Raw genomic sequence first — 17,961 nt, 5'->3', positions numbered from 1 at the left:
ATAACTGGTTTTAGGCGAGGTCTGGCAGTTTAGAATGTTTTACTGTTAACAAGTAAAGAGAAATATACACATTTTGCATGCTAAAATCAAATCGTGAGAGTAAATCATCTTATCATGTCAATAATTCAATTACTAGTAATTATAGAAACTTTTGTTCAAAAACCACATCCATGCAAATTTAACATATAACTCTAATCTATTACAATATTAATGTAGGCTGAAGAAACTAAACATGATTTTGATCTATTTGAAATTACGGTATGCATATGGAAATAGGTAGGTGGTTTCCCTAATACCACCAGAGTGGCAGATCGAAATGAAGAAATATATTGACTACATATGTGTTTAAAATCAATATATTATTCAAGTTTAATTACTGGCGCTATTCCTGATAAGATAACACTTTGTACCTGTCTTAATTATTTTGCATGTCTATACCTATATTGAAGAAGAAAGACGTCAATACCCTATTGTTTTGGAACACCCAATACTGCTTATCTAATTGGTTTAAAAATATACTCTTATTGTGTAAATAGCTTTGTTTAACCAGCAAATAATCATTTAAAGTTCATGGATAGTCAAAGATAGGTTGTAATCTGGTGGTTTTTGTTGATACATTACCTTTTAAATTAGGAGTATCTGATCGTAGAGTCATTGAACATAAGGCCACCTACATGTATGGATATATACAGGGATTAATGGGTACAGGTCTTTTATTGAACATGGAAAACTAATCAACTGTTTGTTTGATTTCAGCTAACTAAGCTTTATTCTGCTTGACAGATCAGAACTTGGTGTCATTTTGCAGGTCTGAGGCCCAGAATGATGGCTATCTCTGTTTAGATGTTTATTTAGATGTTTATTGATGCATTCTTTATTGATGCATTCTGTTTTTGATTGAGGTGCATTAGTTATTTACACTTGATGCTCTGTTGTTATTAAGTTCCCTCTTGTGAAATAGGAGATATGCTGATACTTATTGCATTTCCAATTTTTTCAAAAGGGATTTTAAGATACTGGTCTATGTTTCATTCAGTCAGTTTGTTGCAAAAAGGTCTTTTCCATATGTGAATGCAGTTACTTGTTAAAGGTATCAAATGACAACACTGGTTTTCTCCTTAAATTACCCCGTAACCTAGCTGCCATGAAATTATAATTCTGTAAACAAGTTAAAAAAAAAATGCGTCATAAATTCTACCTACTCCTAATTCATGGAATTAAAGATTCGTCTGACTTGGAACACATGCATATTTTGATTTTCTGAGATATTTTTTATTATTGCTGTATGACTCAGTTGCTTCAGTGTTTTTCCAAATATTAATATGCAATCATATACCTAAGCAGATTGTATTACCCTTGTACTTTTATTTTGTTTATTTTGTTTATTTTAGGTTTCCTATTTTTTACATGTTAAAAGTAGTCTAATCTCCTCCAGGAACACTAGTTCAGCCTTTATCTAGTTAGTTATGGACAATAACAATTAGGGGAAGAAAGGGGGGTTGGGGTGGGGTTTATATAGGTAAACAAAAATAGAACAGACTTTTAATACATGTAGTATGATTGATTTGATGTACATTTCTAGATTTATCTGACATCGCACTGCTCAGAGCCAAAATATTTGAAAGCCACATAGTGTAGCTGTGTAACCAAATGAGGCAAATAATACCACAAGGAATAGTCATGCCACATAAAATCAGCTTGCAACTTTTGTTTTTGTAAAGTTTAAATGGTTAATGATACTCATATTCAGTATATAAATATTAAATACTATTGGGATATATTTGATACTCTCATGTACTTAGACCATCAGTATCAGCTGTAGTACTGACCAAGGGGTACTGTAGTATTACATTGTAATAAAGTCAAAAATACTGAATTTGCTGTGTTCCAAGCCTAATTTGAAATTGTCTATATTAGGGAAATCTTTTAAAAACAATATCTGCATTGAAATAAGGTAAAACTGATGAGATATCTAAGATAGTGGTACATATGATTGACAATGGGGACAGATGATATTGTATTTGGATGACAAGATACGTAAGCTATTATGTAGTATGGACATAATCTTAAAAGTTAATGAGTGCATACTATGTACTATGAGTAACAAAGATATATAAAGTACTATGAGGTGCAATCAATAAAATACAGTAGAGAATGTGGCTGCTGGTTGAGATATTTTTCTTAATTTTTGCATATTTATTAAGACCACAATTTTAAATATTTGTGATATTATATAAAAAGAAATTCTTCACAATATAATCCTGTAAGTATACAGCTATTAGAACTGTAAACATCCTCAATCAGATCTATAAGTACAAGCTGTATTTAGAAAGACAATATAAATGTACAATCCTATTAACCTACTTCCTAGTATATATATGCAGAGCGCCAATGAAACCAAGAGGAAATAAATATCTATAATTTATTTTCTTTTGATTGTAGTGAAGTAGGATTTGTTGAAGATCAAATAGTTTGCTATTAATAAAATAAAAACTGAAGTATAATTCTTTATATTTTTTTTTTTTTTAATTATTTTGGTAATTTTAATAAATTTTTGTCCATTTAAAAAAATACATGTACCAGCTAGGTGTGAATCCAGGGTTTGGAAAAGGGTTGCCCCTTTGAAGGCCAACGTTTAGAGGGATGCTTGTAAAAAGTCTATGCATTCATCATGTATGTGGATGAATAAGGGATACTTAGGGACTCCTTATAGCCCCCTCCTTAGTCTATGTGCACTGAGTATGACCCACTCTGAATCTTTGTGGGATTAAGTTCTTACAAGAATTTTTTTTAATAGATTTGAACTTGTTGTTTTCTTGTTCGATCAGGTAAGGACCTATTTATATGGGTAAGTCAGTCAGCAGATATTTAATTTGAATGCCACGTATGAACAGGTAGAATAGCACCATATACATGATATAAGCTGATTTTTAAATGTCAATGATTCAGAGCAAACTTTAAACCAAATATTTTTGTTTATGATTTTAAACAGTGAGGTTTGCTGGCTCGGTATCAAAGACTTTAGGCTTACCAATACAAATTTTAAAAGAATATCATGATTTAGCTATTTTTGTAAAACTAGTTCATAATCAGTGCCAAACAAATCGATGATTAAAGGTTTTGTTTTTTTAAAAAGGATTCAAATTGATTAGTTCAGATTTTATACTTTAAAAAGATTCAAATTGATTAAAAACTGAGTTGATTTGCCTGTCAGCCATTTGCTGAAACAAATCACACCATATCCAGATGTTACAGTATATACTGATTCATGTCAAACCATCAGTAATTTATATCAGATATGCACAGTCATAAAATGGTGATCATTTGAAAATAGATTGTCGGCCAGTTATCAATAACAGTACTTAGTCCTCAGGATCTGATATGAACAAAATGTACTATTAAATCTAGTGGTCAGACTTGTGGTCAGTTTTGTAAAAGTCCTTAGGATATGATTTGATCAAATTTTCAGTTAGAAATAAAATAAGTGTCCTTGTGGCTTAATGACCTTTGACCTCCATAAAGTTTATATACCTTTCTTTAACTTTGATATGACTGAAAGATGGATATCTCAAAATTTCATTGTCTCAATACTTAATCTCAAAGCAGCAAATAAAATGCAAGTTCAGGGATAGTACAGTTTTGCTCATTATTGAAGGTTGTACAGTGACCTATAGTTGTTTACATCTCTGTCCTTTGGTCTCTGGCTGAGAGTTTTCTCATAGACTGTCATACCACATCTAAATATTTTTATATAGAAACATGTCAGGTATGTTCGATTTAAGTTTATAACGAAAAGTTCATAGATTTTTCTTCAGAACAGATGATATTGTCGGTCAAAAATAAAATTTATAATGAGAAGGAAACTAGACCACTCAGCTCAACACCCATATCTATTATAATATAACTTTACACGTCTGGTAAAGGATTGCATTATGTGGTTCTTTTTACTTAGCACCCTCCTTTCAAAGGTTTAAACTCTAGTCATTATTTCTATATAAGGATGGTATTATCAGATTCTTATTAGCACCTTCTAATCTTTCAAAGTGTGAACTGAATATACTAGCCAGGGGTCCATTAGTACCTAACAGCTTATGACTAAGAGATGTTTATACCAATGAATTAAATGCATACATGTAACTGGTAAATGCGAGAAAAAAGTCTATTATTTGTATAATTGTAATAAAGCAAGCTGTAAATGATTTGTCCATATTGAACTGTTTGTATATATTTATATAAATATTGTACTAGCTATAGTGAAGTACATATTCAAACTGTGACAGACATGTAATAAGGTCCAACTCTACCTGAGCTGAGCAAAGTACATTCAAAAAGAAGAAACAATGTTTTACCATTAGGAAAAGATGAATTAGACAAAACAAAAGGTCTTAAATTAAGCATGAAGATTACCATGAAAAATTATAAAATCAAGATATAAGAAAGGGCAATTGTTATTATTGGTATTTATTTAGTTTAAATGAATTGAGATGAACAAATTTTATTTATGTTTGAATAAATGTGGATTGTAAACAGAATATTTCATATGAATTTTCATTAGTTTTGTAAAATATATAAAATATGTTGTTTTTTTTTTTTATAAGGATAACTCACAGTTGCATTGAAACTGAATTATAACAGTATTAAACAGTAAAGTAATGAATGAAGAGGAGCACATGTAGTCCTTAATGGAATGCCAATCATTTGATAGGAAATTTGGACATTCATAATTAGCAATTTTAAGAATCAAAAGGCTACAACATTTAATTACGTCCTATTGGTATTTTTTGCAAGTTTTAGTATTACTTTAAAAAGGAAATAAAAGAAGCTACACCTAAATGATTAAAAAAACATTTTCGTTAAAAAGAAAATTTCTGTAATACATACATTGAAATACATTTTGAAAGCTAGCCATTGGGTAAAAGGGAATTATAAGAATTACAATAGATATAGTTATTCTCAGATGTATTGTAAAAAAAACCAACCATTTCATTAAGCAGGAAAGTTTGTGTTATACAAGACTTTTTACATCTGCGAATTCTGTTTATGCATTTGGCTGATCGATGAGAAAACAGAATAATAATGGCAGATGTAGACATAGCTTCCGTAATGTTATTTCTGTTTACTATACAGAGTTCAGTTAAAGTCCAAGGATCAGCTGAATAATTACAAGTGGATAGACTTTCATTATTGTTATGATTCACATGATAAAGAGTAACTTGTCCATCAAAGAAAAAAAAACCCATAATGGATAAAAAGTAACTTGACCCTAAGGAAAAACCAATAAAAAATCATTGTTTTCTATTCAATGCATTTAATATCGGTCATTTTAATTCTGCAAATTAGACATGTTAGGTAGACAGCTAATGGATACCAACAATAAGAGGAATTTCCGATATTCAAGTATCAATTATGTTAATTTCTATGATTAATAAGAATTCCCAGAATGTCTATTACTGAAATTGTAACAACAGCAGAAAATGTTTTCCCTGTGCAGTTGACATAGTTAAAAGTCCCACTTATTATACCTTGTTTATCAATAATAGTATGTTTACATGCACTGGTTGAATATACGGGCCTTCAATATCCTGCTTACTAGATAATATTTTTGTCAACAAAAACATTTCAATTATAAATATGAACATTGCAGTTTTTCTTTCTTAACCAAAATAAAAGACGTATATTGGAGAAATGCTATTAATGTTACTCATCTCAATATTAAAATGGAAGACAAACAAAAAACTTAAAGCCACGTTTAATGTTAATTTTAATAGTTATGGCCAGTATTTATTTTGCTTGCAAATTTCACAGAGGTCACCAGTGGACAACCATCTCAGAAAAAGTGGTCAATGTCAATTATTATATCCTCGAACAAAAAAGTGAAATTAACGAAATAATGTAAAATCTAAGTAAAACATTATGTCATTATAGTTATGGCCAGTATTTATTTGCTGGCAAATTTGGCAGAGGTCACCAGTGGACAACCAGCTCCCAATAAGTGGTCATTGTCCATTACATTATCCTGAGGATGTTTACACTTACTAGTAATAGCCAGTGTCGGCTATCTACTTTAAGCTCTGCTATGTAATACAAGATATTATTGGTACATTTAGCTATTAACTGGTGGTCACTGGTCAGCACTTGACCTGTATTTCTCTGCGGTATTAAATATTATCCGTATTATAATTATCTATTTTTCACTTGGTATTTTAAATGTTGGATGTAAGTTGTTGACACTTGATATAGTGTAGCATTCATTACCCAATGAACTTTAATTGTTGTAAACAAAAGTTTTTTTCATTGTTTTTTTTAGTAATTATGATAATTTATTAAAAAATTGTTCTATGACATATATGTTTAAAAAAAAAAAAGATACTGTTTTCTTTTACTATTGTTTGTTTACCTTATTTTTTCAACGTAAATTGTCAACAAATTCCTGATTTTGATAGATTACATTTTAAAAAGGCATTTTTTTCATTTAGATAAAAACAGGTATATAAAAATAGTATAAAAGTCAAAATTTGTTTGTTTAGAATATTGAAGAATCATGTACAAAGTCCCTCCAATAAAAATTGAATACTTCCAACTAACTGACCTTGTAATGACCTTTTAGGAGGCTTCAATTTGTTTCTACAAATCATTTTTGATTAAAATATGTTTTAAATCATAACTTTGTTTTTGTTGCTTGTTTTGCTATTTCTGGGGGTTTATAAATGAAAGAGTATTTTGGTAATGAAAGTGCACACTTTATCTTGAATTTAATTCTTTGGTTCAATTTGCACTTGTTTATGTAAGTACTGAGAGGATTGCACTACAAGCATAATTTTATGTTTTGTAAAATTTTCTTGATAACAAAAAAGTGAACTTGTTGAATCAACACAAATAAGTTGAAAGGTCATTCATTGCTGAGAGGCAAGTTCTGCGCAGATCGTTGTTTACAAACATTAAATTTCCATTGACTGAAATCTTGGACGCCATTCAAGAATTTGATGCTTTACGTAGATGCAGACACGCATTGCGTGTTGTTATAATTTACCTAGAGGATTTTAGCGCTGTCCAAGTTCATTCATATGTCAGGTTTAAAATGTTTTTTGTTTGGAGGTAATCAACCACATAAAAAAAACCTTAAAAGTTCAAAACAGCATATCTCATATCTTGAAAAGTTATTGTCGTTTCATTCTCTGACCTGCAACCACTTCTTTACAATTTTCTGTCTAATAATTAATTCTTGTTATTATAACTTATATGATGTATTTTTATATATTAAACTAACTATTGCAAGGGTGATCAAGTACTCTTTAGAATGATCTATATATCATTGTTATTGTTATGAATATCAATCTCATCTACCCATGTCTGAAAAATTATGTAAACAGTCTTCAAATGGCAAATTGGCACCCAGATTAGGCTAAAAGTCATTTGAATTACAGGTATATGTAAAAATTTTAATATTTTTGTAACGATTTGAAACTAAATTTCTTACTAAGTGACAGACTGTATGCAAAATTTTTCAAATTCCTGTAGTTTTTGAAAATTTCCAGCTGTTAGGATTGATATTTTTTGTCATTTCATATGTATTTTTTTGGTAGTTAAACCTTCATATTTCTAACGAATTATCGGAATATAACGGTGATTAGCTGTTATCATGGTTATGTTTCCTTGTATTTCTCAATATTATATCATGTATATAGCTTTACTAAGCATAGGAAAAGAGGCACTTTATTCTGTTTAATAACTTAAGATCCAATCATATTGTTTTTATTATGTTAAGAAACTTATTCAGTACTTATGTACTCAGGTATCAATCAGGATATTCATTTTGACAGAAACAAGAAACTGAACAGTAAGGTGTTTTGTTTTGGTAAGGATTTTCAATTTGACAAATAAGCATAATCCGTATTTATTTTTACACTGATATAATATTTATCTCTGTGTGGAAATCACCTGCCACTATGAGCCAATTGATATGAGCCAACCACAGTTATACTAGGTCGTTGACCCGTAATACTTGTTTATTAGATTGAAAATTTTTCCACCTGAGATCAGTTTCAATTCAATTCAAGTATTTTGAAATTTTTATGCGTTTGCCGCAGGTAAGGTTGACCTTTACTTCAAGGTGACCTAGATTGGCTATAAAAACAAAACAAAATCAGCTATGTCTAGATGAAATATGTAAACATTGGGTATATGCCAACTGTCACATGGCCAAAACAATCTACTTTCATAATATACTTTTAATACCTACTTCATTCAATATATCACCCCATATTTACTGCACCAGTAAACATTTAAATATCATTCATGTGACATCCTATTAAAATTCATAACAATAAGTTTTTTGTCATACGTTTTTATGTGTTTAAATTTCAAATAAAACCATATTTTCAAATCACCTGACCTAAAAATAAAGTTTTTTGTCATACAATGTGTTTAAATTTCAAATAAAACCATTTTTTTCAATCACCTGACCTAAAAAAAAAAGTTAATAGACCGTATATATGTGTGCCATGTCAGCTTTTTTCCCCTTTTTCTTGATTATGATATAGATATTGTAAGTTAACATATAAAGTGAATAAGAACATATGTCAAGCTGTCCTGCTAGTTCATATAATGAATACTGTTATAATACTAATGTAAAGTTATCAATTTCTTGTCCTGCTAGTTCATATAATGAATACTGTTATAACACTAATGTAAAGTTATCAATTTCTTGCAACAAATTCAGTAATATTTTGTAGGCCTATTTGTCTATGTTTAATTTAAGAACATATTTTATTGCGACAACAGGACCTTACAGTCCTTATATAATTCATAAAGTACAGCACAATTGAATTTTAACTGAAAAATAGGAGAGGGTGTTATGGCTGAAAATTTGTGTATGTATTAATGTTGCAACATTTTGTGACTTTTTCAGTCTAACCTCCTCACAACCCTCCTTTTTCCCCTTTGTGAAATTTCTGAATCTGCCATTGAACTGTCAAAATGGCAAAATTGTACTTTTTGATTAAGTTTGTCTCAACAAAGTAGTTATTAATTCATGTAGTATCCTTGATGTTCTTGTTTGGAGTGTTTATGAGCACACAGGTCTCCATGAAGACCTCATGTACTAAATGACATTTATCAGTCTTAATTACATGGAAGAAACATGATCTTTAGGCATTGATAACTTGATTGAATGTTTCAAAAATAGGAAAAACCTTGAAGAACACACATGAAGCTAGTGAAACCTTGAATATTGATAAAATAAATGAATAGATAAATAGAAATTTGCCAAAACTTATTATTCTGAGGAGGTGTATATTTTGTTAATGAAAAACAAGGATATTACATCATAAGATAAAGTGACAACGAAGTGTTTCAAGCTTTAAAAACAAATGTTAAAAATATTTTATTTGAAAATGAAAGATTTCTTACATACAATTCTTATATGCAATTAATGGAAAGATAGAAAATACTAGGATGAGAAAGCCTGCGGAATCTGTAAACCAGGTAAAACCAAAAGGGAAAGGCAAGATTTGAAAAGCATGATACCTCACTAAAACATAACTTTAATGGTACCAGATCATGAAAAATACAATAACCTCACTAAAACTGAACTGCCTTTGAACTTATGACTGAAACAATGCCTCATTGAAACTGAATTGCCATTAAACCTAAGCCTGAAACAATACATCGCTCTAAAAACCTAATTCTCTGCTGAAAACTAAACATGGAACAGTACATTTCTTCTCTGAAAACTGAGTCTCATCTGAAATCTAAATCTTGGACAACCAAGTCATTTTCAAGGGTCAAAAAATGTTCAATGAATAGAAATCCCCCTACCCCACTTTTCTATAGAAGGAAACATGCAGTCAACCAATTAACCATTTTGGGCATATACATAAAAAAGTCTCAGTTTGCAAAGCACGATCTTTTTAAAAAATGATAAAATATTGTATCCACAAAAGTATTAATATGATGTATGTAGCACTTTGATAAAATATACAGGCAATTTAATTTATTCATAAATTTCCATACAAAAGATATATTTTCTTCATAATGTGAAGAAGCAGATGTGAGAGGCCTAGAGGTTAAAATAGAAAACTATTTTTCACTTTAATATGATGTCATTTGAGTGTCAAATTAATGATGATGCCAGTTTATAATTAATACTATATAAGAAAGGTTTAGTTTAAACACATTTAATTGTTTAAAAGGACATGGATCAGACACAAGTTTTTTTCAACTTTGCAACGTCTTCTCTAAAATAAAGGTTAAGGGCACTGAACTAATATGTATGTATCTTTTAGTGAAGAAAGTTGATTTTAGTGTCATAGTTTAATAAGAATTAAGTTCATCAGACAGTCAGTTGTAATTTATAAAAATAAGCAGTTAACAAAATAAAATGCATTTTTCAAATATGTGCATATACAAAACTTCATGGCTGGAAGGGCCTCTATGGTCTAAGTAGTTCATCTACAATATCACTAGCCTGTCAACAACTGAGGTTGTGAGTTCATACCCCAAAGGTGGCAGGTGCGTTGGATTCCATTTTAATAGAATATAAAGTGGCTTCAATCATTATTGGACTGATTATCAAAGGAGATGAATTGATTTTAAGGTTAACTGTCTACATATTCATGTGCCTGTCCCCTGTCAGGAATTTCGGTGCTTTATGGCTTTTCTCTTTGAGGCAGATTCTTCATGGCAGCTTTTCTTGTTGGGGCAGATTCTTCATGGCAGCTTTTCTTGTTGGGGCAGATTCTTCATGGCAGCTTTGCTTATCTGATTAGAATATAGATCATGTGTGTGTATAAGCTTTGCTTTCAAGGATCTGAAAAATGAAAACCATTCATTTCACTTTTGTAAAGACTAAAATTCATGATCCCCTGGTTTTGTCCGATTGATACACACCTTCAAAAATCTAAAGGCTAAAATTTCCATCGGTGAATGGAATGATTACCAGAACAAAAAGCAAGACAGAGTGTTTTCAGATTCCTTTAAGCAAAGCTTATACACATGATCTGTGTTATAGACCATATTGATAATCTGGTTCTGCTACAATTGACTGAGAATTTGCATTGTATATATCAGCACTTGAACTTTTGACATGCATACAACAATGAACAATCACTTTTGCTCCTTGTTAAGTTTACATCAGAAATTTTTCTGATGTAACATCAGCATTTTCTAGAATGTTTGTAATACCCTGTAATGGCTAACACATAGGGATTAAAGTGTGGGAAATTCATTTTACAATTGTTCTAGACTTTAAGTTATTGAAGTCCATACATAAATGTTTTTGTTAAGTTTGTTTTAATTTTTGAAAAAAGGTTGGAGGATGCTAGCTATCTCATTGACAAATACGCAATAACCTACATCAGTGCATTGTGACAATGTATAAGTGCACATGTCATCAGTATTTACTAAACCAACACACTAGATATCAACAGTCGTCCTGTTGTTTTTGTGATGGTCCAAGTTTTATCAACATCAAATTGTACAGTGATTATCATTTAATAACAAAAGTCCATTCTAAATAAGGTGACTTTTACCTTTATTTTGAATTAAAAAATGACTCGGGTTTTAAATTTTCATTAAGGTCCAGCTTCTTGACTCCAGACTGAAGCCAAGAAATTTTAGAGAATTGATATGTTTTTCAATTCATCATATTTAAAGTGACGAAGGTCTGAACTTAAAGTAGGAGACCTTGGCCTTCACTTTATACAATAAATAACAAGCAAGGGGACTAGCTGTCATTTCTTTATTATCATATTCAAAGTGAGAAAACTTTGGCATTTTAAAATGAAATGATATATTACATGTAGTTCTACACATAATATTTGACACCTGCTTTTACGGTAATATAAAAATAAGAAGATCTGGTATGATTGCCAATAAGAGAACTCTCCAGCAGAGATCCAATGACGTGGAAATTAACAAATGTAGACCTGACTTTATGAATGTTTACCTTTAAATGACGATTTTATGGTTAACTCAGTGGTTAAAAGTTGGGACTATAGATTACCTTTATATTTAGGACTCATTGTTGGATTTTAAATAGAACATAAAAAGTACCTTAGATATTGCAATCTGATGGTTTGCCAAATTTGCATAATACATATTAGTAAGGTGTATTGATACAAAAAATATGATATGACAGGATATATGTAAAACAGTAGGGATCGACATCCTGGTTGTTTACCCAACTCCTACATCATATATATCTTACTAAGTTTCAGTTCCTGTGTAGAAAATTTCATACCTGGAATAAGTCATGCTTTGTCCTCTTTATTTTTTTTTAACCATAAAGGAAATCAGTCCCTTCACACTTTCTATATTGTGGGTGTTTCTGGAATGAGTTTTGCCAAAAATCTTATGACTAAAGTTTATCATAAGTATACTGAATAGTGTAAAACTTACGATCTTACGATCTTACGATCTTAATATATTTTGTGAAAGTGACGTTCTGACTGAGGATAATGATATTGGTATTGTTGCTCATTCTTTAGTTCTACGTGTAGTCTTTTGTGATCTTTTGCTTGTCCTTTTTCAACTTTTTCCTTTTCAATCCCCTCTTCCAAGAATGGATGCTCTTAAGTTATCAAAGCACTACCAGTGCTGTTTAAAAGTTGGCATTACTATTATTCTCCCAAAAGTCTTAAATCTGTTATTTTGTACTGTTTTATGGAATAATTTTTGGAAATAGGAAAAAATTATAATGCCTTAGAGACTAAGAATATAAAGATATTAAGGAAAGAACTAAGAGTGCTTTAAAATCTTTCTTTAACTTTGTTAATAAATCTTGCCACAATTTATGAAATTAAAAGTTGACACACTCTTGCATTATGGAGGTACATTGAATCTGAGGTTTTCAAAGTTGTAGATTTGCGATGCAACGTATAATGATAGTTATGTTGTTTAGTACAAATCTGTCTTAAGGTGGAACACAGTTACAATAGTTTTTATAGTTGTAAAATTTTACGTGTAAGAACAAAGTACTAATTAACCTAGTAACCCTTAATTTATTATCATTATATAATAGGTTTCTGCTAGAATATTTTAATTTTTAATTAATGAAAGTACATAGCTCGTTTACAAACGGACACATATTAGGATTAAGGTGCAAAATGACTTTGAAACAATATGAAGGTCAAGTTTTTTCTGATAGATGCATAAATTGACAGAGATTATTATTAATGATAGGCTAACCCAAAGTTGACAGGACCACAAAAAATGTTCCAACCTGTGGCTTTCTATGTGACAAGTCTTAAGAAAAGTTTTATGTGCACTGAATGACACCTAGAGTTTGTTGACGTTGTGCATAGTATACTGGAGAAAAATAGATGCTTCAAAAAGAATTCTCTCTTTTCAATTGCTGGAAAAAATAATGCTTGGAGTGTCTTTCTTTGATAACGTTTATGTAGTCTCTACTGCAATATTGTGCATTTTTGTTTTTGATTTTTTTTTTACCAAAATTGACACAATTTTTCTTCAAAGGTTACCTCCCTTTGCTTGATTTTATAAATGTTTGTCATGTGAGCAGTACAGATACTCTCTTTATAGTCTATGTGAAAAGATATCTTTTTATAGAGCTTTATTTCAGCCATATTATAAGGTTACACTAGTTCATCATTCCCTTTCTAGATATGCTAAGTTGAAAACTGTACAAGCATTACTCTTTAAATATAAAGATTAAGAATCCAATTGTTGCATTTTCTAACATTGGGTTATTCCATGGATTATAAGCAAGCAAAATTTAGACATTTAAACCATGTCAGAATGATAATAGTCAAGTTGCCTCATCTTATGAATTTTAACAAATTTGGAAGCAGTGTATGTACCTTTAACATGTTAATTATTTACAAAAAATTAGCTAAATGAAACTAGGTTTAAGTGGCCTATTTTCACCTTAATTAAGACAATTATAAATTCGCTGACTGTTTGACATTAATTCATAACTGCTTTTTTTAATATCCATGTATTTGAAACATGTTAATACATATAGTGGGAGCAAGTTATGTAGACCATTTGCCTGTCATAAAAAAGACTCTTTCTAAACCAGACTTGTATTTAATGCAGATACTCTGTGACAGTGTCTAAGTAAGATTTATAACACGAAAAAATTTCTCAAAATACACAGCTGGTAATAATATTTATGAACTTATATGTATTATATATTAGTAAGCTAGAAACTTGATATTGATTTTAATAACAAGGAAAAAGAACTGGAAAATAGTAAATTAGACTGTTCAATAAAATGTTACTACAGATTACATGAGCTATAAATAAATGGATGGTATGTGAGGAGCAACAGATGTGACATCCACGAGACTGAACACATCACAAGAGTCTGACTCATCACCTAGTGTTAATACTGCTAATGTGGAATAAGCCACGTTGGCCAATTTGTTATAACAGAAGCCAACCTTTTTCTTATGACATTTGCAATAAAAATGATGAAATATCATGTAGATTTGAAATAAATTGCATGCATTTGACAGTTCCTTGCATTATAGAAATCAAAATCAATATTAAAATTATATGTATTTTTATGTGATTTTTGTATACCTAATGATAATCAGGTTAGTTTAAACCTCAAATATTAAGCCTTCAAGTCTGATGTGTGGTTAAATGTATGATTTCAGCCAAGAGGCTTTGCATCAGCCTTCACATTGGACTTTATTGTAATGTGACAAACAGATAAATTAACTAGTATCTCAATTGTTTGTAAAACAATTGAAAGGTCTTTCCTGTAAAAGTGATGTTTTCGTCATGTTCTTTGTACGACCTTTCGTTTGATATACGACAAGCATACCTTCTGAAACTTTTCGCTTTTTACACTTAATGACTTCATCCGCCTACATTTTTAAGATCGAAAGTATGATATATGTAACACAGGATAGATGAGCTTTCATTTTATATGCGACAACGCCATGTTCTAAAAAGTTTGATTTTTGCACTTAATAACCCCAACCAACCAATTTTTGGAGGTTGGGAATTTGATATTTCAAATGTACACATCATGACCTTTCATTTGATATACAACAACCCTATCGTAAAAGAAAATTTATTATTTGCACTCAATGACCCCATCCAACCAATTTTTGGGGGACGTCAATTTGAAATTTAAAATGTACGCTTTATGTGCTTTCATTTGATATGCGACAACCTTACCATCTGAGAAATTTGAATTTTTGCACTAAATGACCCCACCCTTCCACCTGGGATGAAAAAAGAGGTTTAAATTTTTCATTTTTAAGTAGAGTTTATTGAGACCTTCAATTTGATATATCAGATGACCCCATTTGACAAAGTGCCAAAAATGATGCAATATCAACGATATAAATAGAAGTTATGAAACTTACAAAGTCGATGCAAAACATGAAAATTTCAAAATGATTTTTTGATGTTTTTTTCAATGGAATGTTTTTGGTATTTGGTCAAACATATAACTATGTTAACCTCTTCAATTTCTTAAACATTTTAAGTGGTAGGCTGTTGTTGATTCAGAAATACATGCCGCCGCTCATAAAACTTCAAACTGGATTATCTCTAAAACGACAATAGATATCTCAAATCTGTTAAATGGTTAATGGCCTACAGATAAAGGACAACATTACAGTAAAAGAATTGGGACAATTTCAAAGTTCACCAAGGTCACAATCCATTATCAAATATATGATGCAATACCAAACTTGAGAACCGGAAGTCGTGGAGACATGGGACTACCACCATTCAACTCAGGACCACTTGACCTTTCAAATATCACAAGGTCAAGGTCATAGTATAATGTTAAGGTCAAGGTGAAATTTCATCATGACCTGACATTGACCTCAAATTGAAGGTCTTGAATTACTGATCATCTTTGCAGTTTATAGTAGGTTGATATCTGTTACCTTTAAACAGATATACACAAAATACTATACTTTTAAGAATCATCTCGTTGTAACTTTTGAACAGACGGTCGGACATTTTGGGACTTATTGTATAAAATGTAGAGCTCGTCGTGAAGAACATTTTATACGCTGTATGTATACAGCAAAGTCTTATCGTTTTTCTAATATGTAAGCTTGAAATTGCAGCGTAATTTTTTTTTTGCACTCTGTAACCTTTGACCTTGGGTGCATATTAAAGGTCATATGAATTTAAGATTATTGGTGAAGGTTCCAAGTCTCTATGACTTCCAGTTCTCGAAATAGAATTTTTGAAAAATTATTTTTAATTTTTAAAGAGAAATAACTCCTTATAAGGGATAGCAACAAATTAATTGTTTATGTTTATAAACATTGCCATCTGTTCTCATACATGCTGTCATTTTCAATTCAATTATATCTCTAATACTTTTTGAGAAAAATGCAAATACAAGAAATTGCTTCAAGGGGATATAACTCTCAAAGGGGATGATGAAATCATATGCAGCCTCATATGGTAATACATCATGATGAGATCTACCTATTGACCAAATAAAGTCATGATACCTTTTAACTCATTTTGGGGGGACCATGTTGCAAAAAATCAATAAAAGGGAGATTACTCCTCAAGGGGATGATGAAATCCTACAAAAGTTCATCTGGTAAAAGTTCATGTTGAGGTCTATCGACGGTTAAATTTTGGTATTGATAACTCCAATAGAAGCGGTAGGAGGGCCTGCCAAAAAAATGCTGGAAGAAAAAAAAGAAAAAAAAACATTAGAAAAACAATAAGGTCTTTCCCATGTAGGGGAAAGACCTTAATAACAAATTTTTTCATGTACTAAGCTTTTGGCCCATCATTACACTGTGTGCTATTTTAAAATCAGGTTGATAAAATGACCCAGATTGATATTGTCATACGATAAAATTAAAATGAAGAGTCAATATTTATATTTTTATGACATAAAATTGCTCTATATTTCTTCCCTAAACCAGTAAGCTAAATGGTATAAGGGAAGTAACTTTTAACACATTTGATGATGACTTATGTTGAGGAATAAGCCATGTCTGCCAATTTTTTTCCTACTTTTGCAATGAAAACTTAAAAAATGATTAATTATCAATTTGATTTGAAGGAAATTGCATGCATTTAACAGTTCTATGATTTGTAAAAAACAAAATCAATATTGAAATTAAATGTATTAATTATCATATATTTGAATGTGATTTATGCATACAATGATTATCTGGTTAGGTTTAACCTCAAATATTTAGCTTTTATATAAAGTTTGATATGTGATTGATTGTAAGTTTTCTTTAGATTCCAGCCAAATTTGGCTTTTCAACCACCTTCATATTCAACCGCATTTTAATGTGACAAAAGATAATAACATTTTTTTCCATATTTGCCTTTGACCCATATAATGCTATGGGCTATTTAAAAATCAGGTTGATAAAATGACCTATATTGATAATGTCAAACGATAAATTGAAAAAAGTCAATATTTATACAAAAATTGATGTCATAAAACTGCTCTACTTTTCCTCCTTAAAAAAAGTTTGATTGAAACAAACTAGTATGCTAAATGGTATAAGGGAAGTAACTCTAGATGCATTTAATGATGACTTGACCTAGAGGTTGTTAGTCATTTGTAGTTGCTGGGTGCCTGAGTTCTTATGTATCTCAAGTATTTTGAAACATTTTTTGTATCCCTTTTTTCTGACAAATATTTCTATATTAATGGGATGAATGTGGTATAAGATGTTTTAAGTTACCTATGCTTTTAAAAAAAATTAACCTGTTTTTTCTTTTATCTATTTACAGGAATTGAAAGATCCAAGTTCGGCAATAACAAATTACCAGGTTAGTTGTGTTAGCTTTTTTGAAAATGGAGGTTAGCTGGTTTGAATAGGTTAACGAACAAACATAATGCTATCAGCAAACAATAAAGCCTATGAAAATCTATTTGCACAAATCACAACTTCATCTTTCCCTATGAAACTATTGTCCCGATATACATTCAGCATGGTCATTGTTACAAAAAAAGTATTAAAATAGGAAGATGTGATGTGA

General features: G+C 30.4%; 1 protein-coding gene across 4 annotated transcripts in view; it reads left to right on the top strand.

Moving 5' to 3' along the window:
* The window catches only part of LOC139527047 (calcium homeostasis endoplasmic reticulum protein-like), a 72,934-nt gene that overhangs the window by 43,076 nt on the left and 11,897 nt on the right, over positions 1 to 17,961 (top strand). For all 4 annotated transcript variants that reach the window (XM_071322311.1, XM_071322328.1, XM_071322304.1 and 1 more), the window contains exon 9: positions 17,713 to 17,751. In XM_071322311.1, the coding sequence (XP_071178412.1) occupies positions 17,713 to 17,751 (39 nt within the window). The remainder of the gene's footprint in view (positions 1 to 17,712; positions 17,752 to 17,961) is intronic.

The sequence above is a fragment of the Mytilus edulis genome, chromosome 1 (genome assembly GCF_963676685.1).
Source record: "Mytilus edulis chromosome 1, xbMytEdul2.2, whole genome shotgun sequence".
NCBI lineage: Eukaryota > Metazoa > Mollusca > Bivalvia > Mytilida > Mytilidae > Mytilus > Mytilus edulis.
Note: the sequence above shows the minus strand (reverse complement) of the source record. Positions and strands in the feature narration are given on the sequence as shown.